The following is a 27,241-nucleotide window of genomic DNA, read 5'->3' as shown; positions in this document are numbered from 1 at the left end:
TTGGATTTGCCCCAAAACATAATGCGTTGTATTCAGATCATAAAGTTAATTTCTTTGACACCATTTTTACAATTTTACTTAGTGCCTTATTGCAAACAGGATGCATGTTTTGGAATATTTTTATTCTGTACAGGTTTCCTTCCTTTCACTCTGTAATTTAGGTTAGTATTGTGGAGTAACTACAATGTTGTTCATCCATCCTCAGTTGTCTTATCACAGCCATTAAACCCTGTAACTGTTTAAAGTCACCATTGGCCTCATGGTGAAATCCCTAAAAGGTTTCCTTCCTCTTCAGCAACTGAGTTACAAGGACACCTTTATCTTTGTAGTGACTGGGTGTATTGATATACAATCCAAAGTGTAATTAATAACTTCACCATGCTCAAAGAGATATTCAATGTCTGCTTTTTTTTTTTAACTCATCTACCAATAGGTACCATTCTTTGTGAGGCATTGGAAAACCTTACTGGTCTTGGTTATTGAATCTGCTTGCAATTCACTGCTCAACTGAGCGACCTTACAGAAGATTGTATGTGTGGGGTACAGAGATGAGGTAGTCATTGAAAAATCATGTTAAACACCATTATTGCACACCTAGTGAGTTCATATAATTTATTATGTGACTTAGTAAGCACATTTGGACTTATTTAGGCTTGCCATAACAAAGGGGTTGAATACATTTAAAAACATAATTCCACTTTGACATGATGGGGTATTAACACATTTTAAATTCAGGCTGTAACAAACCAAATGTGTAATAAGTCATTGGGGTGTGAATACTTTGAAGGAACTGTATGTATTTGAACCAGGTCTGATGTGTAGTGAACCTGATAAACCTCAAGCTTTATATCCCAGTCCTGCATGCAATTGTGTGAGTCTACTACTCACCACTTTGAGGAGCAGCAGGTTGTCCCTGAGGGAGGCTAACACACCGATGAAGGAGACAATGAACATCACCACCCCCAGGACGATGAGGATGATGGCGGGGGCCAGGAACACCCCCTGCAGGGTTTTGTAACGCTGTCGCTCCACCTCCGCATAGATACCGATGGCTAGGACGAACCCCCCAACCAGCTACCGGAAATAGAAACATGGAGATCAGAGATATTAGTATAGGGGACAAGTATGGTTGCCTGTACTGAAAGGTTACTTATAAAATGGGTTGATCCACCCCACCGGTATCCATGTTCCATGCCCTTTTTGACTGGTGTAACTTAGTATTATTTCACCTAATTTTAAACATTCTGTCATAAAGAGCACATATTCAACTTAATAAAAAACAGATTTTTTTTATTAAGTTTAGACCGCAGCGCCACTCTGGATGCCAATTTGAATTATTTTTGAATGACAATGACATGAATATATTCAGCATGACATTCATGTGAGTATTATAATATAATTACACAACCCAAAAGTAACATGAAAAGTAACATGAAATGCAATCATAACTTGACAGCAACATATTTAGACTACTTTTGTCTGTGCTTGCTAGCAGTAGCCTGTAGCAGCCAGAAGCCCTGGGCGGAGCATTGCACCCTGGGAAGTGAAATGCACTCTGGGAATCGTAGTATACGTTTCGTAGGCACCAACTCCGCTATGGTTCGCTGGACATGGGTAAATGTATTTATTTAACTATTTTACACGTTTTGTTTAATGAGATTAAAAAAAGGCACAAAGGCGTCACAATATATACAGTGGGGAGAACAAGTATTTGATACACTGCTGATTTTTGCAGGTTTTCCTACTTACAAAGCATGTGGAGGTCTGTAATTTTTATCATAGGTACACTTCAACTGTGAGAGACGGAATCTAAAACAAAAATCCAGAAAATCACATTGTATGATTTTTAAGTAATTCATTTGCATTTTATTGCATGACAAAAGTAGGGAAACCTGCAAAATCGGCAGTGTATCAAATACTTGTTCTCCCCACTGTATGTATGTATGTATGCATGCATGCATGCATGCATGCATGTATGTATGTATGTATGTATGTATGTATGTATGTATGTATGTATGTATGTATGTATGTATGTATGCATGCATGTATGTATGTATGCATGCATGCATGCATGCATGCATGCATGCATGTATGTGTGTATGCATGTATGTATGTATGTATGCATGTATGTATGCATGCATGCATGCATGCATGTATGTATGTATGTATGTATGTATGTATGTATGTATGCATGCATGTATGCATGCATGCATGCATGTATGTATGCATGTATGTATGTATGTATGTATGTATGTATGTATGTATGTATGTATGTATGTATGTATGCATGTATGTATGCATGTATGTATGTATATGTATGTATGTATGTATGTATGTATGTTCTACTAATTATCAACACATTCAATGTAAAAAAAATATATATTCTGTCAATTTAGCTAATACACTTCCTTTTTTTGCCATTGTATCGTCTCAGTATCGAGAATTGTGATACTAAATCTGGTATCGAAGTAAATAAATCTGGTATTGTGACAACACTACCAAGTGGTGATGCAGCCAGTCAAGAAGCTCTCGATGGTGCAGCTGTAGAACTTTGAGGACATGAGGGTCCATGCCAAATCTTTTCAGCCTGCTGAAGGGGAAGAGGCATTGTTGTGCCCTCTTCCAAGACTGTGTTGATGGGTTTGGACAATGATAGGTCCTTAGTGAAGTGGACACCGGGGGACTTGAAGCTCTCGACCCGCTCCACTACAGCCTCTGTGATGTGAATGGGGGTGTGCTCGGCTACTTTGTCTTGCTGACAATGAGGGAGAGGTTGTTGTCCTGGCACCTCATAGTTGCAGAGGGTAGTGTTTAGTCTCAGGGTCCTTAGCTTAGTGTTGAGCTTGGAGGGCACTATGGTGTTTAATGCTGAGCTGTAGTCAATAAACAGCATTTTCATGTAGGTGTTCCTTTTGTCCAGGTGGGAAAGGGCTGTGTGGAGTGCAATAGAGATTGTATTATGTGTGCACCTGTTGGGGCGGTATGCGAATTGGACTGGATCCAGGGTGTCTGGGATGGTGGCGTTTATGTGGGCCATGACCAGCCTTTCAAAACATTTCATGGCTACAGATGTCGCATTGGAGATTCTGGCCTACTTTACCCATATTTTATTTTATTTTTGCAGGGGGAAAAAAGTGTGTAGTTCCAGTAGTTAGCTACATGGCGAGAATATAACTAACTATGTGTATTGGCTGTCCATTGCCATTTCAATTAGCTGATTAGTTTGCTAAGCATTAGCAGAAAAGCAATACATCTGATCTTTTACTGAAAGTGTCAAAATAATTCCAGCAAGGAGAAGGGCTCACTCTTTAAAAGTAATGAAAGTTAATAGGAAACAATCTATTTAAAATCACTTATTCACAGCACGTTAATGCAAGAGAAACACATTGGTTTAACAGTAAGTGAAAGATCACATTTTCTTCCAGCTTCACTGTTGGTTGGAAAGCAACTGCGAGGTAGTGATAGTATTCATTTTCCATTGGGAATAGTAACTCCTGCAGCACTAATGAACCAGTATGTAATCCTGATGTAGTGTTACAAAGGTGACGTTCTCCGGTGTTCATTAGATCTTATACCTGTGACAACTAATCAGTGTCTCTGGGTCTATGAATGTCTGTTTCCCCAGGTGGCAGGTGGGCCACAGGCAGCTGATTGGACAGCTTTCCCCACTTCAGGGCCAATTAGATTTTCTCTTCAAACATCAATGCAGCAATTCTGGCTTTGTTAGTAATTCAAAGAAACTGGCTGTGCACATAATGCCAGAGGTTTTAATTGCAAGTAGAACACAGCTCTGCTGTTGTGATTGTGACTGTTCTGATGCTACAGGTGGTCGGTAATTGAAAGAGACACACCAAACAGCTATGAGGCGGCACTGCGTTCTGAACTGACATTGATACCACAATGTAGGCCTACACAGGAAAGTACAAGGCTTTTCGATCCCTTGATACCAGTCCAAATGGAGGGCGCTATATGTGGTTGCTAGGTAAAACTCCTCATCTACATGCAAACACCTAAGGGAGGAACAGAGTTTGGCAGTAAACAGACCATAGGCCTATAAAGTACTGTATAATACAGTCACTATACAATCCATACAAAACACGATGGCTGTCACTCTCAGTGCCTTTCCCTTACAGTTTTGAAACTGCAGTAAAAGTGCAGTAACTGCAGTCAACTGTGGTATTTTGGATGCAGTAATTTCAGAATAACTGCAGTGTGAAGCAGTTGAACTGCAGTTATACTGCACTGTAACTGCAGTTACACTGAAAAAAAGTACTGCAGTAAAAAAAAGTTATTTTGGATGCAGTATTTGTATACTACACTCTGACTGGAATTTTCTGTAAGGGTTTGTATTTGTTTCTGTGCTCACAACACATTAAAATGTTGTCCTAATGTCAAACAGACCATGTGGAATTGTGCACCAAAGGGTAAGGCAGCTTGTCTGTCTGCTGGTCTAGACAGGAACATCAGCAGGGACAAGGGACCATGACATCAAGTTGTTGTGAGTTGTAGAAGTTGTAAATTAGCGGAATCTAAAAGGCAGTACTCAAAGACAGTGCTGGTACGCATGAGTGTTCATCCAGGGAAAAAAGTGCAATCTACCCTGCCCTGTCCTCTCACTGTCCTCTTAACAGAACCAATTTTAGTGGAACAAAATACCATCCTTGGTTCTATTCATGAACCTCTTGATAATAGCGACTTGCTTTTTAATGACTTATGTGACTTTATATGGCATGAAGGCAGGCTACTAAAAGCATCCAAGATGTAAGCATTGACGTCAGAGTCGGAACGTTTCAGTGACTGTGTGAGTGCATTAAGCATCACTACTAGATATATTTAACAGGACACTCAAGGCACATAAAATAACACAAATTATTCTAATTGCTGAGGAATATAAGAACCTATTGACTCGCATGTGCATCAGATAATCACGTCAAATCCTTAAATGAAACACATCCGTAAAAGACATTTAGCTTCTCTTCTTTGATATCTGAGTCGTAAAATAATACGTTTTGCTGCAAATACTAGATTTCTTTCCACAGGTCAAACTGTAAAAAAATATATAATATGCATATCTAGTTGTTGAGCAAATACGCACACTGTTGTTTAAAACAATACTGACAAATCCATAATCCAATACCTATCTGGTATTAGAGGGGCTAGCACGTTGACTAGCACGTTGGTATGGCGCTGTGGATTCTCAACTATCTCCAGGGGCACACATTCATCAGCATGATTTTGTGGTCTGACTCTCTACTTCCCCATTCTTCCCTATGGCAAAGTACTCAGTAACTGTATCAACAGTGAGCAAAAATAATACAAATAAAACTAATAAAGCATGTTTCTATTAAAAAAAATGGACATCAGCAGAACTACTACTATCCATGCACACACTGAAGCCTTGTACCTATTGCCATAGAGTCAACGGACTGGAACACCCTGACAGAAATGCCTGCGAGGAGAAATCCAACAGATTAGTGAGAAAATAATGTGGGAGGTCCTTGCAGCCTTTTGTTTATGTTCACAGGAGGTTGGTGGCTACTTCATTGGGGAGGACGGGCTCATGGTAAAGGCTGGAGCGGAGTCAGTGGAATGGTATCGAATACAGAAAACACCTGGTTTCCATATATTTGATGCTGTTCCGTTCCGGACATTATTATGAGCCGTACTCTCCTCAGCAGCCTCCTGTTGAAGGCCCCTAACATGTGTATGCCTGCTTCCTGATGGCTCTGCCGTTAAGGAGCAGCGAGGGCAATCAAAATAACATTCCTGGTATTAACAAGCCCACAATACGAAACATGAAATTATAAATCATTATTGGACTATAGGCTTTTCGTGCAGGATTCCTGATGGATGACCTGCAGGATTTCCTGTCAATTTTCCAAACACTCAAAATCACAACAATGGGTGAATTCGTCACTGAATGCAGTCCCTTCTTTGAATAACTGTTTGATTGTTCAGATAATCTACTGTGTGTACAATAAAATCAAAAGATATTTCCAACCAACTTGAACTTTTAAAGTTTGTTATGTTGCCAGACTTGGCAGGTTGTTCCGAGCCAATAATAAATAAATTAAATATATATTTATATAGATATGTGTGTGTGTGAGAGAGAGAGAATGTGTGGTAGAGAAAGCACTAAAGATGCCCACATTTGAATCCATTATGCCCAGTAGTGGCCCACACAGCCATTATCAACAAAATACTGTGTAGAAATATTGTTAACCCTAACAATGTAGAAACCTTGATCTGTTCAGGCTCAAATCTACAGTTGAAGTCAGAAGTTTACATACACTTAGGTGTATTAACCACTTCACAAGTTTCTTGTTAACAAACTGTAGTTTTGACAAGTAATTTTTCCAACAATTGTTTAGACAGATTATTTCACTTAGAATTCACTGTATCACAATTCCAGTGAGTCAGAAGTTTACATACACTAAGTTGACTGTGCCTTTAAACAGCTTGGAAAATTACAGAAAATTGTGTCATGGCTTTGGAAGCTTCTGATAGGCTAATTGACATCATTTGAGTCAATTGGAGGTCTACCTGTGGATGTATTTCAAGGCCTACCTTCAAACTCAGTGCCTCTTTGCTTGACATCATGGGAAAATCAAAAGAAATCAGCAAAGACCTCAGAATAAATATTGTAGACCTCCACAAGTCTGGTTCATCCTTGGGAGCAATTTCCAAATGCCTGAAGGTACCACGTTCATCTGTACAAACAATAGTACGCAAATATAAACACCATGGGACCAAGCAGCTGTCATACCGCTCAGAAAGGAGACACGTTCTGTCTCCTAGAGATGAACGTACTTTGGTGTGAAAAGTGCAAATCAATCCCAGAACAGAAGCAAAGGACCTTGTGAAGATGCTGGAGGAAACAGGTACTAAAGTATCTATATCCACAGTAAAACCAGTCCTATATCAGCATAACCTGAAAGGCCGCTCAGCAAGGAAGAAGCCACTGCTCCAAAACCGCCATAAAACAGACCGACTATAGTTTGCAACTGCACATGGGGACAAAGATCATACGTTTTGGAGAAATGTCCTCTGGTCTGATGAAACAAAAATAGAACTGTTTGGCCATAATGACCATCGTTACATTTGGAGGAAAAAAGGGGAGACTTGCAAACTGGCGAACAACATCCCAACAGTGAAGCACGGGGGTGGCAGCATCATGTTGTGGGGTTGCTTTACTGCAGGAGAGACTGGTGTACTTCACAAATTAGATGGCATCATGAGGGAAAATGTTGGATATATTGAAGCAACATCTCAAGACATCAGTCAGGAAGTTAAAGCTTGGTTGCAAATGGGTCTTCCAAATGGACAATGACCCCAAGCATACTTCCAAAGTTGTGGCAAAATGGCTTAAGGACAACAAAGTCAAGGTATTGGAGTGGCCATCACAAAGTCCTGACCTCAATCCATTGGAAAATGTGTGGACAGAACTGACAACGGCATGTGCGAATAAGGAGGCCAACAAACCTAACTCAATTACACCAACTCTGTCAGGAGGAATGGGCCCAAATTCACCCAACTTATTGTGGGAAGCTTATGGTAGGCTACCTGAAACGTTCGACTCAAGTTAAACAATTTAAAGGCAATGCTACTAAATACTAATTGAGTATGTAAACTGCTGACCCACTTGGAATGTGTTGAAAGAAATAAAAGCTGAAATGGTTCTCTACTATTATTCTGACATTTCACATTCTTAAAATGAAGTGGTGATCCAAACTGACCCAAGATAGTTTTTACTAGGATTAAATGTCAGGAATTGTAAACTAAACTAATACTAAATCAATGTATTTGGCTAAGGTGTATGTAAACTTCCAACTTCAACTGTATTTGCTTTATTGAACCCAAATATGGACTGTTTCACCCTGTACAGTCTATTTGAATAACTGAAAACTCCTGAGCAATGATTTTCTTTACTATGCCAAGCATGAATTTAAGGATCACCAATAAATATTTAAGTACATTTGGATTCAGATCATCCATCAAGATCACAAAACATTGGTTCCATTGAACTGTTGAAGAAAATAACCATGAAAGACATGTATTGCTTGTTTAACGAATTTAAATGGCAACCTTCTGAGAGTATAGCAGGCATAATGCACTTTGTGCACTAACAATTTATTCACAAGCCATTGTAAATCTCATTCTACTGACAGATAAAATAGGATGGACTTTAAAGATATCCTATGGACTAACTCTTTTCATAATCCTCTATTTATCCAAACATGACATGGCATTTATTAGCACTTCTACTGTTCGACAGCACACACTGTAAAATGTGCATTCCACTAGACTCAGGAGTGAGGCACCAGCAAAAACAAACATTGTACCAAATTAATACCCATGGCATTTTTTTAGCATAAGGTATTGTGTATTGGCAAATGCTCTAGAAAATGCCATTCCATGAGACCATCTATAGGCCTACATTTTTTGTTTGTTATGGTAGCGAAACCTATGTGATATTCCTTCAAATGAATCGTGTGTATCACGACAACAGTAGCCAGTGTGCAAAATGTCACTTCCAGAGGGTGTGGTTACGATACGACGTTCAGATGCCTATCAAACCACTAGCCCCAAAATGAACCGTGTGTAGACTACAATATCGGACACCTGTCGATCCAAACTAACTTTTAAGTTATTGACAATCCTAATAGGCAATTGGATAATATTTTGTGTTTCAAACACCAGCAAGGGCGAATATTAATGTGTTTTTTGCGGAATGCGCGAGTCCGTTTATACGCCCTCTGTTATTTGCATCGAGTCTGCCTGTATTTGGCGACACGGGGGATATTAAGCATAGACTACTCACCCAGAAGATAGTGGAATATACAATGAGGGTGAACTTTAGGAAGACGTAGGAGAACTTCTCACAATATCTGACATCATTGGACATGTTTGATCCCTCTTTCGATTCTGAAAGATGAACTTCCTGTTTCTCGTCCCACACACCTGGAACTCTGTTAAAGCACCACCTGCCAGCAGTAAATATTTTTTGACTGATAGTCAGACGCCCCAATTAGGACACTGCGAGGAATGAATGTGAGCACTTCTGCCACTGTGGCTTCTGTTTCAGTAGGGTCATTTAGTCGGTTTAATTCACAAGTTTCCATTTTTGCGTTTCCCTGAAAGTGCCTGTATTCCAGTTGTTAAGGCAACATATGACGTTTTATGTTGCACTGTTGATATAAATTCAAAGATGTAGCCCAATGTTTCTACATTACAGACCAAACATATTTACTCGTAATGAACCTTTTAGTATTTTTTTTATATACACAATGTAGGCTACATCCATATAACGCCTGGTTTTAATATAGGCCTATACCAATACTATTGTTGCTTCCCCTGAGTTATAGTTCATATAAGGAAATCAGTAATCTGAAATGATATCTATAGATTTCACCTGACTGGGAATACAGATAAGCATCTGTTGGTCACAAAACCCTTTTTAAAAAAGGTAGGGGTGTGGATCAGAAATCCAGTCAGTATCTGGTTCGACCACCATTTGCCTCATGCTGCACAACACATCCCCATCGCAGAGAGTTGATCAAACGGGTGATTGTGGCCTGTGGAATGTTGTCCTACTCCTCTTCAATGGCTGTGCAAAGTTGGCGGGGACATTTTCAGCTTCCAGGAATTGTATACAGATCCTTGCAAAAGGATCATGCTGAAACATGAGGTGATGGAGGTGGATGAATGGCACGACAATGGGCCTCAGGATCTGGTTACGGTATCTCTGTGCATTCAAATTGCCATCGATAAAATGCAATTGTGTTTATTGTCCGTAGCTTATGCCTGCCCATACCATAACCCCACCGCCACCATGGGGCACTCTGACAATGTTGACATCAACAAACTGCTCGCCCACACGACGCCATCGAATGTGAGCATTTTCCCACTAAAGTCAGTTACCACGCCGAACAGCAGTCAGGTCAAGGCCCTGGTGAGGACGACGAGCACGCAGATGAGCTTCCCTGGAACGGTTTCTGACAGTTTGTGTAGTAATTCTTCAGTTGTGCAAACCCACAGTTTCATCAGTTGTCCGAGTGGCTGGTTTCAGACGATCCCACAGGTGAAGAAACCGGATGGGGAGATCCGGGGCTGGTGTGGTTACACGTGGTCTGTGGTAGTGAGGCCGGTTGAACGTACTGCCAAATTCTCTAAAACAACATTGGAGGTGGCTTATGGTAGGGAAATTAACATTACATTTTCAGGAAACAGCTCTGGTGGACATTCCTGCAGTCAGCACAGAATTTGAGAGAAATAAGCTTTTTGTGCGTATGGAACATTTCTGAGCTCTTATTTCAGCTCATGAAACATGGGACCAACACTTCACATGTTGTGTTTATATTTTTATATGTGGTTATTTGTATAATTGTCTATAGATGGGAAAGCGGACAATGTCACGAAAACGATGCACACGCTTCAATTGGGCAGAAGTCTGTAAATTGTGATTCTGGATGGCTAGATAGCTACCAACAATGACATGAAACTGCCATGTGGGGAATTGTAAGTAGCTCATTTCAGCTAGTTTCATCTTGTTCTTGATACCATGTCTTTTTTTGGTGTTTTGACAGATTTCATGTCAATACTAATATAGCAAAAATTCGCTAGCTAGATAACCAACTGTAACGATATATTTGCAAGACAACAAGTGCTCAATGTGCAAATTTGTTTATGTTTTCAATAAACATTGGAGACTAAATATAGTTTACATGTTGTCAACCATCTAAGCCAACCACACATGTTTTGCCCCATAGTTGTGCACGTATCGGTTTTGTTGCTAAACAACCAACATGTATATAGCGTGGTGCCTCGCGGGCATCCCTTTTGAAGGCCCTCGGATCAATTTCCTTATAGTAATAATCTAATTACCGCCTGGGGGTCCCCATTGATTTTGTTAGTCAGTCTCACTCAGATATCATATTAAAAACTGCAAACATTTATCTCCACCCTATGGCAAATGTGTGGAATTGCAAAGAATTTGCTGTAAAGCAGCTGGTGGCTCAAATGCGGCACATTATGATGAGTTCAGAATTATTTGTGGCCCCCATCCCAATCAAAGTTGCCTATGTCTGGTCTATAAGGTACTGTCAAATGAAAATGTAATAGGGTAGGCCTACTGTCAAATGTGATAGGGTAGGCCTACTGTCAAATGTGATAGGGTAGGCCTACTGTCAAATGGGATATGGTAGGCCTACTGCCAAATGTGATATGGTTGGCCTGCCAAATGTGATATGGTAGGCCTACTGTCAAATGTGATAGGGTAGGTCTACTGCCAAATGTGATATGGTAGGCCTACTGTCAAATGTGATATGGTAGGCCTACTGCCAAATGTGATATGGTAGGCCTACTGTCAAATGTGGCAAAATTAGATCCTATTTTGAATTTAGACAAACCAAAACTTGAACTTCATGCAGAAAGGTCTTGCCCATTTTCCAATACCATGTCAACAGAGTTACTTTTCAGAGAAAATTGGGAATTTCACAATGTGGCGGAACAATATCTAAGGATTTTTTTATCTATTTTAACCCAGGTATTCTGAAAGAAGTCTGCTGAACCACTAGACCATGTCAACAATTCTATCCTTCTGTTTTTCCTGGATGGGAGGATTCATCACAGATCTATTTTGATTCATTTTGGCTTGCTGGTGTTTGTCTCATGTATGGATGGTGCCCGGACAGTGGATTAAATATTGTTGATTTTAGACAGTGAGTTGCAAGACACTATCATTAAACCTTTTCTAGCCACATACTGTATTGATTTTATGAGATGTTTCAGTTCTGGCAAGCTACTTGAAATAGAATGGCACTTATCTGGTATGCTGAGCCTGAGGCATTGGGGAGTAGTTGGACTCTGTAGCCTCCTCTGCATTCAGATATCATGTTTGGCTTTTCAAAACAACCCGGACATAGCACTAATCCCCAGACGTGTATAATCTAATATCAATCAATATGACATGCTATAGATAGACAGACAGTTATGTTACTACATGCATGATGACCCCGGTCTGCTCTGTTGCTACCTCCAGAATTAATTCCATTATTTTAATCAAATCTCATAAAGGAATGAAACTACCAAATTGAGGGCTAACCCAAAATATTCTAATGCTATGCTACACTAATGCAGTAAATCGCTAATGGCTTTAACCCATTTGAAATGGAGAAGTTCATACCTGAAGAAATTGCCAAATGTCAGACTACATGGAATCAATAGTGCAATATTAACCCATGGGTTTAAGGATATTTGGCCACATGATGTCATTGTGGTTAAATCTCTTCACCCCTATCACTTAGAATGAATGGAGCCATTTGGCCGAAGGAGCCCATTGCAGACTAATGTCACTCCTATCTGTGTGCCTGTTTTGCTTCATTGTGTTCTGGATGTTCCTGGACCTCTTTTGAGTGAGGCTATATTTGTAGGCTATATGTTATTGACAGCACTTCTAAAATCAGATGCTATTGTTGAAAGTGTGCATCTGTGCTATCACAGCTGTTGTATTATACTGAAACGTCAAACCCTACACTTTGATTACATTGTAGGTTCGTGCGCACATTCCAAACCGCTAGCTCTCCAATCACCGCTGGAAGCTCAGCTTTACGCACGCAGCCACTGGCAAGTCTGACAAAGTTCTGTGGCCATGAAGCGCATTTCAAAAATAGCAGGAGAGCCGGAGAGGGTCCTTGGACTTCACAACACCTGAATGGTTTTGAATTGCGATTTTTGTTCAAGAAGCGGACATCGGAACTAATCATTCATTGCCCAAAACGCTAAAGGGATTTTGTCTAGTGTGATATAGAGATGGCTACAACAACGTCGGAACCGGTCAACCTTTCAACAACCATACATTTTCAGGGTTATGGAAACAAGACGACAAACAATCGTTTTGAACAGCCGGATTGGCAAGTGGCATTGTGGGCAATTGCTTATTCACTGATAGTGATTGTGTCCGTCACAGGAAATGTCACTGTAATTTGGATAATTTTGGCCCACAAAAGAATGAGGACAGTGACTAACTATTTTATAGTAAATCTTGCATTCTCGGACTTGTCAATGGCTACTTTCAACACTGTCTTCAATTTTGTTTATGCTACACACAGCAACTGGTACTTCGGGTTGGGATACTGTAGGTTTCAGAACTTCTATCCCATCACAGCAATGTGCTCAAGCGTTTATTCTATGGCAGCTATTGCGGTTGACCGGTAAGAACATACGAGACTTGCTATTTACGTGAAACAGACTGATCTAGTCGGTAGAGACCACATAATTGTCAAGGGAAATAAAAAAAATTGCAAACCATGGTGAATGTCTTCAAATTACGCACGTTCCCAAGAAGACATATAATCAATCTTATCATCAATGTCTGTATCACTCAGATACATGCCAAATGAAGCTGAAGTGGACAATAATCCAATAATCTTCACATGCAGATTTTTAAATTATATTTCTGATTTATATTAATATTTTTTTCCAATATAGCCTACAGAGCACTGGAGATGATAAGAGTGCAATACATTATAATTCTGATACTGTTTTAATTTGCTTAACAACACGAGATTCTTTTTATATATTCAATTTATCGCTTCACCGGGTTTTATCGTCTTGTGTGTTCACCACAGTGCATGTCTGTGCGCGCATAAAAGAGCGCCCTAGCCTACCTAAATACACATATTCTGTTGATATCGGGACAATTCGTATATTATTCTGCATATAAATATGGATATACGCTGTTTAACTTTTGTGTTATACATTGGCTTAAAATCTCTCTCTGTTTCTCTCCCACTCAACGTGTGTGTGTGTGTGTGTGTGTGTGTTTTCACGATATTAATGACATTCAATCAGATATTTCGTTGACAGCCGGTTAATTCTGGTTGTAACATCACCCTTAAATCAGTACCACGTCCTTTTTGTATTCAATTATAAATATGTTAATGAGTTCAAACTACGGTTGTATTGTAGACATTGGTGTTTTCAAAGCTTTCATGAACAGAAGTTATGTCATGTCATATAAACTAACATCCCTTTTTCAGGACCCTGGTCTTTCAAAGATAATTTGTAAAAATCCAAATAACTTCACAGATCTTCATTGTAAAGGGTTTATACACTGTTTCCCATGCTTAAACAATTAATGAACATGCACCTGTGGAAGGGTTGTAAAGACACTAATAACTTACAGACGGTAGGCAATTAAGGTCACAGTTATGAAAACTTAGGACATTAGAGGCCTTTCTACTGACTCTGAAAAACACCAAAAGAAAGATGCCCAGGATCCCTGCTCATCTGCGTGAATGTGCCTTAGGCATGCTGCAAGGAGGCATGAGGACTGCAGGTGTGGCCAGGGCAATAAATTGCCAGGGCAATAAATAGCAATGTCCGTACTGTGAGACGCCTAAGACAGCGTTACAGGGAGACAGGACGGACAGCTGATCATCCTCGCAGTGGCAGACCACGCGTAACAACACCTGCACAGGATCGGTACATCCGAACATCACACCTGCGGGGCAGGTACAGGATGGCACAACAACTGCCCGAGTTACACCAGGAATGTACAATCCCTCCATCAGTGCTCAGACTGGCCTCAATAGGCTGAGAGAGACTGGACTGAGGACTTGTAGGCCTGTTGTAGTAAGGCAGGTCCTCACCAGACATCACCGGCAACAACGTCGCCTATGGGCACAAACCCACCATCGCTGGACCAGACAGGACTGGCAAAAAGTGCTCTTCACTGACGTGTCGCGGTTTTGTCTCACCAGGGGTGATGGTCAGATTCGCGTTTATCGTCGAAGGAATGAGCGTTACACCGAGGCCTGTACTCTGGAGCGGGATCAATTTGGAGGTGGAGGGTCCATCATGGTCTTGGGCAGTGTGTCACAGCATCATCGGACTGAGTTTGTTGTCTTTGCAGGCAATCTCAATGCTGTGCGTTACAGGGAAGACATCCTCCTCCCTCATGTGGTACCCTTCCTGCAGACTCATCCTGACATGACCCTCCAGCATGACAATGCCACCAGCCATGCTGCTCGTTCTGTGTGTGATTTCCTGCAATACAGGAATGTCAGTGTTCTGTCATGGCCAGCGAAGAGCCCTGATCTCAATCCCATTGAGCACGTCTGGGACCTGTTGGATCGGAGGGTGAGGGTTAAGGCCATTTCCCCCAGAAATGTCCAGGAACATGCAAGTGCCTTGGTGGAAGAGTTTGGTAACATCTTAGAGCAAGAACTGGCACATCTGGTGCAGTCCATGAGGAGGAGATGCACTGCAGTACTTAATGCAGCTGTTGGCCACACCAGATACTGACTGTTACTTTTGATTTTGATTACCTTTGTTCAGGGAAACATTATTCCATTTCTGTCTGTGGAACCTGCTCAGGTTATGTCTCAGTTGTTGAATCTTATGTTCATAGAAATATTTACACATGTTAAGTTTGCTGAAAATAAACGCAGTTGACAGTGAGAGGACATTTCTTTTTTTGCTGAGTTTATTACAGAATGAGGACCCTCCCATTCATTCAGGGTTTTCAGAACATTTCAGTCTTCAGCGGTCTAAGCAGCCAATGACATGCACTGTTATAGGTCTCGGACTGTACCTGACCTTTGCTTGGTTCTCTTCCACAGATACATGGCCATAATCTACCCTTTGAAACTAAGGCTATCCTCCACTTCTACCAAGATTGTGATTGGTGTCATCTGGGCGGTGGCATTCTCCCTGGCATTCCCCCAGTGTTACTACTCTGTCACCGAGTACTATCCACCACGGACTCTCTGTTTCGTCAACTGGCCTGATGACTATGGTGGGAAACACCATCTCACGTGAGACACCCACAGTACCGTTCTCAGTAATGTGTCTGTCTAGATCAGGGATGGGCAACTCCAGGCCTCAGGGGCCTAATTGGTGTCACACTTTTGCCCCAGCCCCAGCAAACACAGCAGACACCAATAATCAACTAATCATGATCTTGAGTTTAGAATATAATTAGTTTAATTAGCTGTGTTTGCTAGGGATAGGGGGAAAGTGTGACACCACTCCGGACCCCGAGGACTGGTGTTGCCCATCTCTGGTCTAAATGTAACAGTATAACTTTAGACCGTCCCCTCGCCCATACCCGGGCGTGAACCAGGGACCCTCTGCACACATCAACAACAGTCACTCACGAAGCATCGTTACCCATCGCTCCACAAAAGCTGCAGCCCTTGCAGAGCAAGGGGAACCACTACTTCAAGGTCTCAGAGCAAGTGACGTCACCGATTGAAACGCTATTTAGCGCACACCGCTAACTAGCTAGCCGTTTCACATCCGTTACATAAATGTACACTCTTAGAAAAAAGGGTTCCAAAAGGGTTCTGCGGATGTCCGCATAGGAGAACCCTTTTTGTTGCCAGGTAGTACTCTTTTTTGGGGTCCATGTAGATTATAACCTTATGTGGAAATGGTTCTATATGGAACCCAAAAGGGTTCTGCCTGGAACCAAAATGGGTCCTTCGAAGTGTTCTCCTTTGGGGACAGCCAAATAAACCTGTTTGGTTCTAGATAGCACCTTTTTTTGTTTGTATTTTTATTTTTATTTCACCTTTATTTAACCAGGTAGGCTAGTTGAGAACACCTTTATTTAACCAGGTAGGCTAGTTGAGAACACCTTTATTTAACCAGGTAGGCTAGTTGAGAACACCTTTATTTAACCAGGTAGGCTAGTTGAGAACACCTTTATTTAACCAGGTAGGCTAGTTGAGAACACCTTTATTTAACCAGGTAGGCTAGTTGAGAACACCTTTATTTAACCAGGCAGGCTAGTTGAGAACAAGTTCTCATTTGCAACTGCGACCTGGCCAAGATAAAGCAGTGTGAACAGACAACAACACAGAGTTACACATGGAGTAAACAATTAACAAGTCAATAACACAGTATTGTGTTATAGTCTATATACATTGTGTGCAGAAATACATGCTTAATTTTTTTATGTTCAATACTTCAAATTCTCCAATAGAAAAGGATGTTTCGAGCCCAAGCCCACGTTATCACATATTTGTGTCTGTAATACTTGACCTTCAACATTTGTCTCACAGATACCAGATAGCTTTGATCATACTGATCTACCTGCTCCCCCTGCTGGTGATGTTGGTCACCTACAGCCTTATTGGCCAGACACTGTGGGGCAGTGAGATACCGGGGGAGGCCTCAGACCACTTCCAGAACCAGATCCAGGCCAAACACAAGGTCAGCTATGTCATATTGATGCAAAGCCTTGACTGAATAGTTTATAATAACCTGTGTTCTCTATGTATCTCTATTTACTGAAAGTACTGCATCTAGTATTCTACCAGTATGGTCATTGCATATGCATACCAAACAAAGACAAACACTTCAAATGCTTGAGCTGCACTAAATCAAGAGTTTAGACCCAGGTCTGGTGCATGTATATGCCATGGTATCAGAGATGCTCTGCTGTCTCAGTGTGTTGTCTCAGTGTGTTGGGCTGTCTCAATGTGTTGTCTCAGTGTGTTGGGCTGTCCCAGTGTGCTGTGTTGTCTCAGTGTGCTGTGTTGTCTCAGTGTGTTGGGCTGTCTCAGTGTGTTGGGCTGTCTCTGTGCTGGGCTGTCTCAGTGTGTTGGGCTGTCTCAGTGTGCTGGGCTGTCTCAGTGTTCTGTGCTGTCTCAGTGCTCTGTGTTGTCTCAGTGTGTTGGGCTGTCTCAGTCTGTTGGGCTGTCTCAGTGTGTTGGGCTGTCTCAGTGTGTTGGGCTGTCTCAGTGTGTTGGGCTGTCTCAGTGTATTGGGCTGTCTCAGTGTGTTGTGTTGTCTCAGTGTGCTGTGCTGTCAGTGTGTTGTGTTGTGCTCCCTGTAGGTGGTGAAGATGATGATAGTGGTGGTGACGACCTTTGCCCTGTGCTGGCTGCCCTACCACATCTACTTCATCCTGGGCAGCTTCAACATTGAGATCTACATGCAGACATACATCCAGCAGATCTACCTGGCCATCTTCTGGCTGGCCATGAGTTCCACCATGTACAACCCCATCATCTACTGCTGCCTCAACCAAAGGTAAAGCTAGGCCACATCACAACCAAAGGTAAAGCTAGGCCACATCACAGCTAAAGGTAAAGCTAGGCCACATCACAACCAAAGGTACAGCTAGGCCACATCACTACACTCATCTTGTGGAAGTGGTATGATACTGTATCATAGATTCAACAACCTAAAACCTACATTCAAGCTGAACTTTTATTAATGAAGCAGAAATAATTCTAAATGTTTATCAAAGTTAGCTGGCTAACTTGCTGATCTTGCTTTGTGATATTCACATTGGAATCTCTCTTTTCTAGGTTTCGCTCGGGGTTCCGTCACGCTTTCAGCTGGGTCCCTTTCATCAAGGTGTCAGAGGAGGACAAGATGGAGCTACAGCACACACGGACCTTCAGGATGACCCGTAGCTATCGCACTGACAACACCAACAGCACTGTGGTCCACCACAACTCCACCTAACAAGATGACCACACCCCAGTCAAGATCATGAAAAGCTGAGGACATGAGGACATGCTAAAGCTCATGAGCTCAGCTGCTAGGAGAAGTGAAACAAATCATGTTATTATTGTGTACAGTCCATCAGTCAGTCGCACCAAACACCTTTATCGTCACACACACCAGATAGGTGCTGTGAAATGTGTTATTTTACAGGGTCAGACATAGAAGTACGGCCCCCCTGGAGCAAATTGAGGATAAGTGCCTTGCTCAAGGGCAGGATTCATTTACTGGCCCAACACTCTAACCACTAGGCTACCTGCTGCCCCAATGGGAAGGAAGAATAGGAAAGGGAACTCCCATGGTATAAGCACCAAGCCTTATCTGTTGCAGTATTAAGGTAGTGTTATTATTTGTGTTGTTTTTGTGTAATATTGGTTTTTGTTGTGTGTCACCTGACTTTGTAGACCATATTGTGAAATGTGCAAGTGAACCCAGGTTATTATTCCAATAACAGTACAGGCAGACAATGAGCAGTGAGCACTTGCAGAGCAACATAGGACAAGAAACACGTAGCAGACAGACAGAGCAACATAGGACAAGAAACACGTAGCAGACAGACAGAGCAACATAGGACAAGCAACACGTAGCAGACAGACAGAGCAACACAGGACAAGAAACACGTAGCAGACAGACAGAGCAACATAGGACAAGAAACACGTAGCAGACAGACAGAGCAACATAGGACAAGAAACACGTAGCAGACAGACAGAGCAACACAGGACAAGAAACACGTAGCAGACAGACAGAGCAACATAGGACAAGAAACGCGTAGCAGACAGACAGAGCAACATAGGACAGGCAACACGTAGCAAACAGACAGACAGAGCAATATAAGACAAGCAACACATAGCAGACAGACAGACAGACAGGCAGAGCAACAGCCTAAAAAGAAACAAAACAAATTGATAAAAGCAGCAGAGTGTTTCCACACCTCACAAGCTACAGACAACAGATATCATGGAAAGCTACAGACAACAGATATGGAAAGCGGAAATACACAGCTCGGGATTATGTTCACAAGTCGGATTGTCCTATAGCCATGTCTGCAACCTCTTCTACAGCCATATAACTGTCACCAAAATCAATATAGCACAGAACTTGACTTGTTTCGAGGCAACAACTTTTAAGTCGTTTTTAGATAACTCGAATTGGAAACCGTTGAGCAGACAGATTTTGTGGCAAGCAGATTGAAAGAGTTCTCAGGGACAGATGTCGTGTCCCATAGAGCCTATGTTTGCAGCTATGGTGTCAAATGTTGAAATAAGCTTTTCAACAAGTGTTTGTCAGTGCAAGGAAGTACAATTGAAATAGTCGTGGGGAGTATTCAATGGCGCAATGAAGTCAGAGAAAAAACATCAATAATTGTGTACAACATGAAAACAGCCAATCACAAAGCATGTGAATTTAAAAAGGATCATGTGATATTTGGTAAGTATTGCCTTTGTTGGATGTCACAGTGTGTATTTAATTTTAGTTTTGTACCATAAAGAGTACTTTCAATGTGTCCTTGCGATGTGCTCAAAAATTGTAATTTACATTTATATCCCACTACATGTTTATGTCAAATGATGTAGGTTTTGTTTTGTGTAGTTGATATTGATATAGTGTAATGTAGCATAGAAAAGTCACCCCACTGAGGAATTGTTCAATTTAAAGTATTGTAAAATGTTACACTGTGCATTATTATAATATGCTGGTGACTTTAGAAATGAATTACGTCTGTTGATAATAGACGATTTAAGTGAGATAACTTTCCACCTTAAGATAGTAGCATAATGCCAGTGTATTTCATAAATTACTTTTGAGTGTAAAGTTCGTGTTAAGTTATTTCTTTATAACATCTTGCTCATATACAGAATGCTATTTTAACGTAACCATAACTGAAAAATATATATAGCTTTAGACATATTGTAAGTGAAATTATTTCACAAAATAACAAAAATATGGCTGTTGCTAACATAGCATCCTTGTCCATGAGTTTAACTGTCTGTATTATATTATCAATGTCCTAACTATAACATCACTGGAACAAAAGCTCAGAAAGGAAGTCGACCTTTATTGGAAAAAAGTATTGCCATGATAATTAACATAGATATTCAAAGATAAGTAAAAGCTTCATATTTGCTTGCACATCAAAATAAAGTTTCATTTAATCCCATTTGCATCATTTGGACCAGCTTTAGTGCATCTCTATAATTGTACAAAATAAATGTATTCTAGACATCTGACACCAAATAAGGTAAGCATTTATCATGTTCTATCATTTATCATGTTCTATCATTTATCATGTTCTATGCATTTATCATGTTCTATCATTTATCATGTTCTATCATTTATCATGTTCTATGCATTTATCATGTTCTATGCATTTATCATGTTCTATCATTTATCATTTTCTATGCATTTATCATTTTCTATGCATTTATCATGTTCTATGCATTTATCATGTTCTATGCATTTATCATGTTCTATGCATTTATCATGTTCTATCATTTATCATGTTCTATGCATTTATCATGTTCTGTCATTTTTGTACAGTAAGACTCAAACATTCAACTGCAGTATGCAAACGTATACTCTTATTTTGTTCCCTTTATTCTGTTATAAGCATCTTTTTTTTATTTTACATTGTACACTGTTGGAATTTAAGTCATTATCTTGTTCACAAAAGACACTTTTATTGATCCAGTTGCTTTAGAGAGCTGGTTTTCAGGAGGAGTTGTTAGGTAAGAAGCATGATTTTTTACATTTACTTAATATGACTAAACCTGAGAGGTTTCACAAAGACTGCCAAAGCAATGTATTAAGGAACAAATCCTACAGGGTGGCTGTATAGACTTTTGAACAAGCTTGTGCAATGAAAATATACTCAAAGATCAAGGAACAATGGTGCATTCATGACAACCCTAGAAATTCTATCAAACAAAAGAAAAGTTGACATTTGACATTTTGGAAATACTTACAGAAGAATGCAATGTTAAAAATAAAAATAAATTTTGCAATAGAGATCTTTAACCTTACAATGATTATCCCCTATCACTCATTATGTCAAAACATCCACACTGTAAAATAAATAACATTTTACATACCTAGGCAAGGTACAAGACATTCAACGCAGAAATATTCCCTTTCTTCTCTTACATTAAAGCCCCAAATACCTACAGCAGTGTTCTAACATCACAAATAAGACTGAATCAAACAGAGCCCAGTTCCTTCCATCCGGTACAGCAGACCAACACAAACAGGAAAAAGGCTGGTAATAGCAGATGTAAGATTTAAATGGTTTAGAAGCATGTAATGTTCCGTCATTGGTGCCCACAACGGGTTGTGTCTGAAGCAGAGTGGCAGACACTTGAGCAGCGTCATCGTTAAATCAAATCATAAAATCTAATTTTATTGGACACATACTGTAGCATACCTCTCTAACCATGTGTAAGGAGAGGTGGAAGAGGACGAGGAGGGGGGCAGGCCAAACAGACTCAGCTTTTCTCCTCCTGCTCACGCATGCGACATCCCACAGCGGTGATGAGGGCTGCACCCTTGCCACTCCCGTCCTCAGAGAGAAAGAAGTTGACATTGCACTTAGGGGCCAACTCTTTCACTGTCTGGTTCATGATCCCCGAGAAGCTGTGAATGGATAGAAAAAGACATGGTTGGTCTCGCATAACACACTTAACTTTGTTCATGCTATTGTTACACTGAAAGTAAATGAATGAAGATGTAGAACTTGATAAACGAGAATAGAACGAAGATGAGCTATAAACATTTTATTTTATAACTGCAATAAAACTACACAACCATTGCTGGCCCATTCTCAACATTCACCATAATATCATTGTCAACTCGAATAACTCAGTCAATGACTGTGATACATGTTATTACAAGCCAATTGCAATCACATCATTATTACTCACTGTGGATGAAGCTTGTAGAGCGTTCCGTCCACCCCCACGGTGATGTCCATTTGGTCCAGCCCGCGGTTCTCTCGTATTTTGTCGACGACGGCGGCCATTCCAGCTCCACAGAGCTGGGCTGCCCGGTGAGACACTGTACCACACACCTCCTTGACAATGATACTGTCATCACATGTGCTGTCCAGACCTAGCTGCTGCAGAATGGACCTCACCTGCAGTAGCGCCAAGCGGTCACTGAAGGGAAAATGAAGACATTTTGTTGAGACCATTACACAACAAAAGGTAGTTATGACACAATCAGTTACCATTTCAATCGCAGATTCAATATGGCTGCCAACCTTTCAATCTGGGAGAGGAATTTAGTTTCGAAAATGCCTCTGGTCTTTAGGGTCTCTGATATCTGCCCTCTGAAGAGGAAGCCACGCTTCGTCAAGTCGATCAGGATGTTTCGCACAATCTCCCCTAGATACATACCGCTGCACATCTTCTCATACCTGAGATGAAAAAAACAACATAATCAATTACATATATCTAGATCTCTAATAACAAGACTATTCAATATCAAATAAAGAGAGAGCAGCCCAGTCACCTCTGCTTGCCAGGGTTGAGTGATAAGTCATCCACAGCTCTGTCATATTCTGTTCTGATGTCATCCAGACAGCCGTTGTCCCCGAAGGCGCCCCACTCCATGTTGACACACATCCTCCCCACATCTCCCTCCACCGTCTCAATGTTCCTCATCTCCTCCATGTAACAGGCGTTGCTGCCAGTTCCTGAAACCACAAACCATACATGTTGTTATGACTGTCCTGTGATGATCACAATGGGTCAGATCAGCTTGGCAATGATTGACAATAACCAGACCTTCGCTCACCCACAGAATAGGGGAAGAGGGAGCTGGGCCGGTTTGACAGGTCACACACACCCGGTTGTAAATTGCAGGAAGAAGGGGGGGGGGGCTCTGTCTCCCCCTTTAGTATCAACCAAAGGAATGTCTCTGTCTCCCCCTTTAGTATCAACCAAAGGAATGTCTCTGTCTCCCCCTTTAGTATCAACCAAAGGAATGTCTCTGTCTCCCCCTTTAGTATCAACCAAAGGAATGTCTTTGTTTCACAGACAGTTTTCATGCCAAAATTCGAACACGGTCAAAAGTGGAAACTGGAACAATATTTCTAACATAACAATGTGGGGAATGGTCAGTGATTACATAACAAAATTGTATGGACAAAATACTGTAACTTGGAAAGTGTATCCCCTTTATCTGTCAAGTTTCCATCCAATACGTTGTACATATAATATGAAACATTTGTTAAGATTAGAATGTGATTTTATGGGGGATAAGAGAATCTATCTCCTATAAACTGTTCATAGTATGTAGCCACGCCCCGAATGAGGTCAGAGAGCGTATCAGACTGACAGAACCATCCCCTTTTGACGAGAGTGCATAAAAGGATTGGCAACAGAAAGTAACATTAGACCAAGAAAGACAGGGAGTTGCAGCCCACGTCTAAAGTGGTTTAAACGTTGAATCTCAGAGACCAGGAAATGTGAGCCAGGAGCTACATTTTTTAAATGGTTGGAATTTTAGACCTCAACACGAGGTGAAGAAATAATCTCACGAGCGCAACTCTTGTCCATTGTGGTCCAAATCCTGAATACCAACACAAGGGTAAAATAAACTCCCGTCTCAGACAATCACTGTTACATCTGATTAGCTGTCCTGAGTCAAATATCTCAGCCTTTCAGAGGAGGGCTGGTTCCGACCAAACACAATAATAATAATGTTCTGTAGTTGTCTAGATATAGTGACATTGTTACTCTCGCAACCAGCTGTAATTCTGATAATTCCTACTTTCACTTGTCCTCTCCGTCGCTCAAATCTATATTGCCATGGTCTAGAATTAGTTTTGAAAGTACTGCACTTTGCCAGGTGCAGGAAACAAAATGTACATTGTAGAAAATAAATCGATACACCTGGACACTGTTGAGGGCTCCACAATACTTTGCGAAGACACAGGAACAGTCAACAGTGTGTGCGTGTCCATTTCCTGCCCATGCTCTATCATTAGGCAGAAATCATTTCGAATCAGCAATATGAAGGTGTCTGAAAACAGATGACCAACCTGCAATTAGGCCAACCTCACAGGTGGCTTCTTCATATGCACATGTCATCATGGTCCCAACTGTGTCGTTCACTACTGCCACTACGTCCAAGTCAAACTCCTGAAGTAAACACAGATGTAAAATCACATGTACAGGACGTCTTTGGGAAACATATGCAATGGGGAGATGAGCAGAACTGAATTTATAGAAATACCACTGACAAATATTGTATCACAACTTTCTAAATCATGGTAAAAACAAACAAAAAGAGCTGCCTCCAGCAACTTTTGATTGTCAATATATGCCCATAAGATCTCAGCTTGTATATATTATATACCCAAAGAACAGCCCCTTACAGCAGGGGCCTTCGTTATATCTAGGGCCAAGAGATTTTCCTGCTCAGGTCCGGGCTGAGGTTAAAGAATCATGCCACCTCTCCACTTACCTCTCTCCGTTTAATCCCCTCTCTGAGAAGCCCCACAACATCCTCCCCTTCACAGTCAGTGGCCTTGAATCCTTTGGTCCAGGTGACCAGGATGCCCTGAACAAAGACACAGGGATGTTCTATTAGTGATTCACACACACACTGACACACACACACACACACACACACACACACACACACACACACACACACACACACACACACACACACACACACACACACACACACACACACACACACACACTGTGTCAAGATTTAGAGGTTTGTTTGACACTCAATAAATAAATATATTAGCTACTATCTTTATAAAACATGCAACAGGACAAACAATGCACTTCTTTTGAGCCTAAAATGAAGAAAATCGGCGCAAAATTTAAAATGGGGATCCTGCCTTAGTTTTGTGGCGGTATTAAATCTCTCTCTCTAATATATATAGAGAGAGCGATATAATATATATATATATATATATATATATATATATATATATATATATACATACATACATACATACATACATACATACATACATACATATACACACAGTAGCTGAAGTCGGAAGTCTATATAGACCACAGCCAAATACATTTAAACTCAGTTTTTCACAATTCCTGACATTTAATCTTAGTAAAAATCCCCTGTCTTAGGTCAGTTAGGATCACCACTTTATTTTAAGAATGTGAAATGTCAGAATAATAGTTATTATTTATTTCAGCTTTTATTTCTTTCATCACATTCCCAGGGGGTCAGACGTTTACATACACTCAATTAGTATTTGGTAGCATTGCCGGTAAATTGCTTAACTTGGGTCAAACGTTTCAGGTAGCCTTCCACAAGCTTCCCACAATAAGTTGGGTGAATTTTGGCCCATTCATCCTGACAGAGCTGGTGTAACTGAGTCAGGTTTGTAAGCCTCCTTGCTCGCACACGCTTTTTCAATTCTGCCCACAAATTTTCTATGGGATTTGTGATGGCCACTCCAATACCTTGACTTTGCTGTCGTTAAGCCATTTTGCCACAACGTTGGAAGTATGCTTGGGGTCATTGTCCATTTGGAAGACCCATTTGCGACCAAGCTTTAACTTCCTGACTGATGTCTTGAGATGTTGCTTCAATATATCCACAATTTTCCCTCATGATGCCATCTATTTTATGAAGTGCACCAGTCCCTCCTGCAGCAAAGCACCCCCACAACATGATGCTGCCACCCCCGTGCTTCACGGTTGGGATGGTGTTCTTCAGCTTGCAAGCCTCCCCCTTTTTCCTCCAAACATAACGATGGTCATAATGGCCAAACAGTTCTATTTTTGTTTCATCAGACCAGAGGACATTTCTCCAAGAAGTACGATATTTGTCGCCATGTGCAGTTGCAAACCGTAGTCTGGCTTTTTTTTCCGGTTTTGGAGCAGTTGCTTCTTCCTTGCTGAGCGGCCTTTCAGGTCATGTCAATATAGGACTCGTTTTACTGTGGATATAGATACTTTTGTACCTGTTTCCTTCAGCATCTTCACAAGGTCCTTTACCTTTGTTCTGGGATTGACAGAACACATCTCCTTTCTGAGCGGTATGACAGCTGCTTGTTCCCAAGGTGTTTATACTTGCGTACTATTGTTTGTACAGATGAACGTGGTACCTTCAGGCATTTGGAAATTGCTCCTAAGGATGAACCAGACTTGTGGAGGTATACAATTCTTTTTCCTGAGGTCTTGGCTGATTTCTTTTGATTTTCCCATGATGTGAAGCAAAGAGGCACTGTGTTTGAAGGTAGGCCTTGAAGGCCTTGAAATACATCCACAGGTACACCTGGAATTGTGATACAGGGAATTATAAGTGAAATAATCTGTCTGTAAACAATTGTTGGAAAAATTACTTGTGTCATGCACAAAGTAGATGTCCTAACCGACTTGCCAAAACTATAGTTTGTTAACAAGAAATTTGTGGAGTAGTTGAAAAATGAGTTTTAATGACTCCAACCTAAGTGTATGTAAACTTCTGACTTCAACTTTATGTATGCATGTACACTAATGCATGCTCACCGCATCCAGGCTGGTTTGTCTACACGGGAACGAGAAGGTGAAGCCCAGAGGCAGGCGGGTGTTCTTCATGCCCATGTAGTCCAGGAAGTCAGAAATGCACTGGACAATGTGGTCAAAGAGCTAGAGGGGGGAAATGAAGGGTATGTTTCAACAAGCACATGTAACATTTACTTAAGTTACATAGGTAACAAAGGTTGTCTGTTAGAATGTGCTTAATGCGTGTT

The 27,241-nt window shown here is 41.0% G+C and overlaps 3 protein-coding genes and 1 long non-coding RNA gene across 7 annotated transcripts in view; 2 read left to right on the top strand and 2 right to left on the bottom strand.

The window, feature by feature from the left end:
* The window catches only part of LOC109888671 (tetraspanin-15), a 32,915-nt gene extending 23,886 nt beyond the window's left edge, over positions 1 to 9,029 (bottom strand). Inside the window, exons 1-2 of one of the 2 annotated variants that reach the window (XM_020479836.2) lie at positions 8,822 to 9,029; positions 889 to 1,074 (exon numbers count right to left, since the gene is read on the bottom strand). In XM_020479836.2, coding sequence (XP_020335425.1) covers positions 889 to 1,074; positions 8,822 to 8,905 — 270 coding nt within the window. In that variant the 5' untranslated portion in view covers positions 8,906 to 9,029. The remainder of the gene's footprint in view (positions 1 to 888; positions 1,075 to 8,821) is intronic. The other variant, XM_020479834.2, reaches the window with a different exon arrangement.
* Positions 9,030 to 10,265: 1,236 nt separating this feature from the next.
* LOC116357467 (uncharacterized) lies at positions 10,266 to 11,761 on the top strand. The gene is made up of 2 exons (XR_004205455.1): positions 10,266 to 10,518; positions 11,546 to 11,761. It is a non-coding gene; the product is annotated as an uncharacterized LOC116357467 (long non-coding RNA).
* An 897-nt stretch (positions 11,762 to 12,658) lies between these two features.
* LOC109888672 (neuromedin-K receptor-like) lies at positions 12,659 to 20,680 on the top strand. Its single transcript, XM_020479837.2, has 5 exons — positions 12,659 to 13,211; positions 15,624 to 15,818; positions 17,070 to 17,220; positions 17,846 to 18,042; positions 18,324 to 20,680. The coding sequence occupies exons 1-5, from the start codon at positions 12,811 to 12,813 to the stop codon at positions 18,481 to 18,483; spliced, it is 1,104 nt and encodes a 367-aa protein (XP_020335426.2). The 5' UTR covers positions 12,659 to 12,810; the 3' UTR covers positions 18,484 to 20,680.
* LOC109889444 (hexokinase-1-like) overlaps positions 20,559 to 27,241 on the bottom strand; it is a 39,039-nt gene continuing 32,356 nt past the window's right edge. For 2 of the 3 annotated variants that reach the window (XM_031804964.1, XM_031804963.1), the window contains exons 12-18: positions 27,018 to 27,137; positions 24,985 to 25,080; positions 24,560 to 24,659; positions 23,026 to 23,209; positions 22,775 to 22,930; positions 22,437 to 22,670; positions 20,643 to 22,149 (exon numbers count right to left, since the gene is read on the bottom strand). In XM_031804964.1, the coding sequence (XP_031660824.1) occupies positions 22,002 to 22,149; positions 22,437 to 22,670; positions 22,775 to 22,930; positions 23,026 to 23,209; positions 24,560 to 24,659; positions 24,985 to 25,080; positions 27,018 to 27,137 (1,038 nt within the window). In that variant the 3' untranslated portion in view covers positions 20,643 to 22,001. Of the gene's footprint in view, positions 22,150 to 22,436; positions 22,671 to 22,774; positions 22,931 to 23,025; positions 23,210 to 24,559; positions 24,660 to 24,984; positions 25,081 to 27,017; positions 27,138 to 27,241 lie in introns of all 3 variants that reach the window. The other variant, XM_031804962.1, reaches the window with a different exon arrangement.

The sequence above is a fragment of the Oncorhynchus kisutch genome, linkage group LG25, assembly GCF_002021735.2.
Source record: "Oncorhynchus kisutch isolate 150728-3 linkage group LG25, Okis_V2, whole genome shotgun sequence".
Lineage (NCBI taxonomy): Eukaryota > Metazoa > Chordata > Actinopteri > Salmoniformes > Salmonidae > Oncorhynchus > Oncorhynchus kisutch.
Note: the sequence above shows the minus strand (reverse complement) of the source record. Positions and strands in the feature narration are given on the sequence as shown.

What these genes read in the sequence shown, in the direction of transcription:
- LOC109888672 (XM_020479837.2), top strand. Translation starts at nt 12,811, where the DNA reads ATGGCTACAACAACGTCGGAACCGGTCAACCTTTCAACAACCATACAT. An exon ending in GGTGGGAAACACCATCTCAC is followed by an intron (nt 15,819 to 17,069) that starts GTGAGACACCCA and finishes TTTGTCTCACAG; the next exon opens with ATACCAGATAGCTTTGATCA. An exon ending in AGATCCAGGCCAAACACAAG is followed by an intron (nt 17,221 to 17,845) that starts GTCAGCTATGTC and finishes TGCTCCCTGTAG; the next exon opens with GTGGTGAAGATGATGATAGT.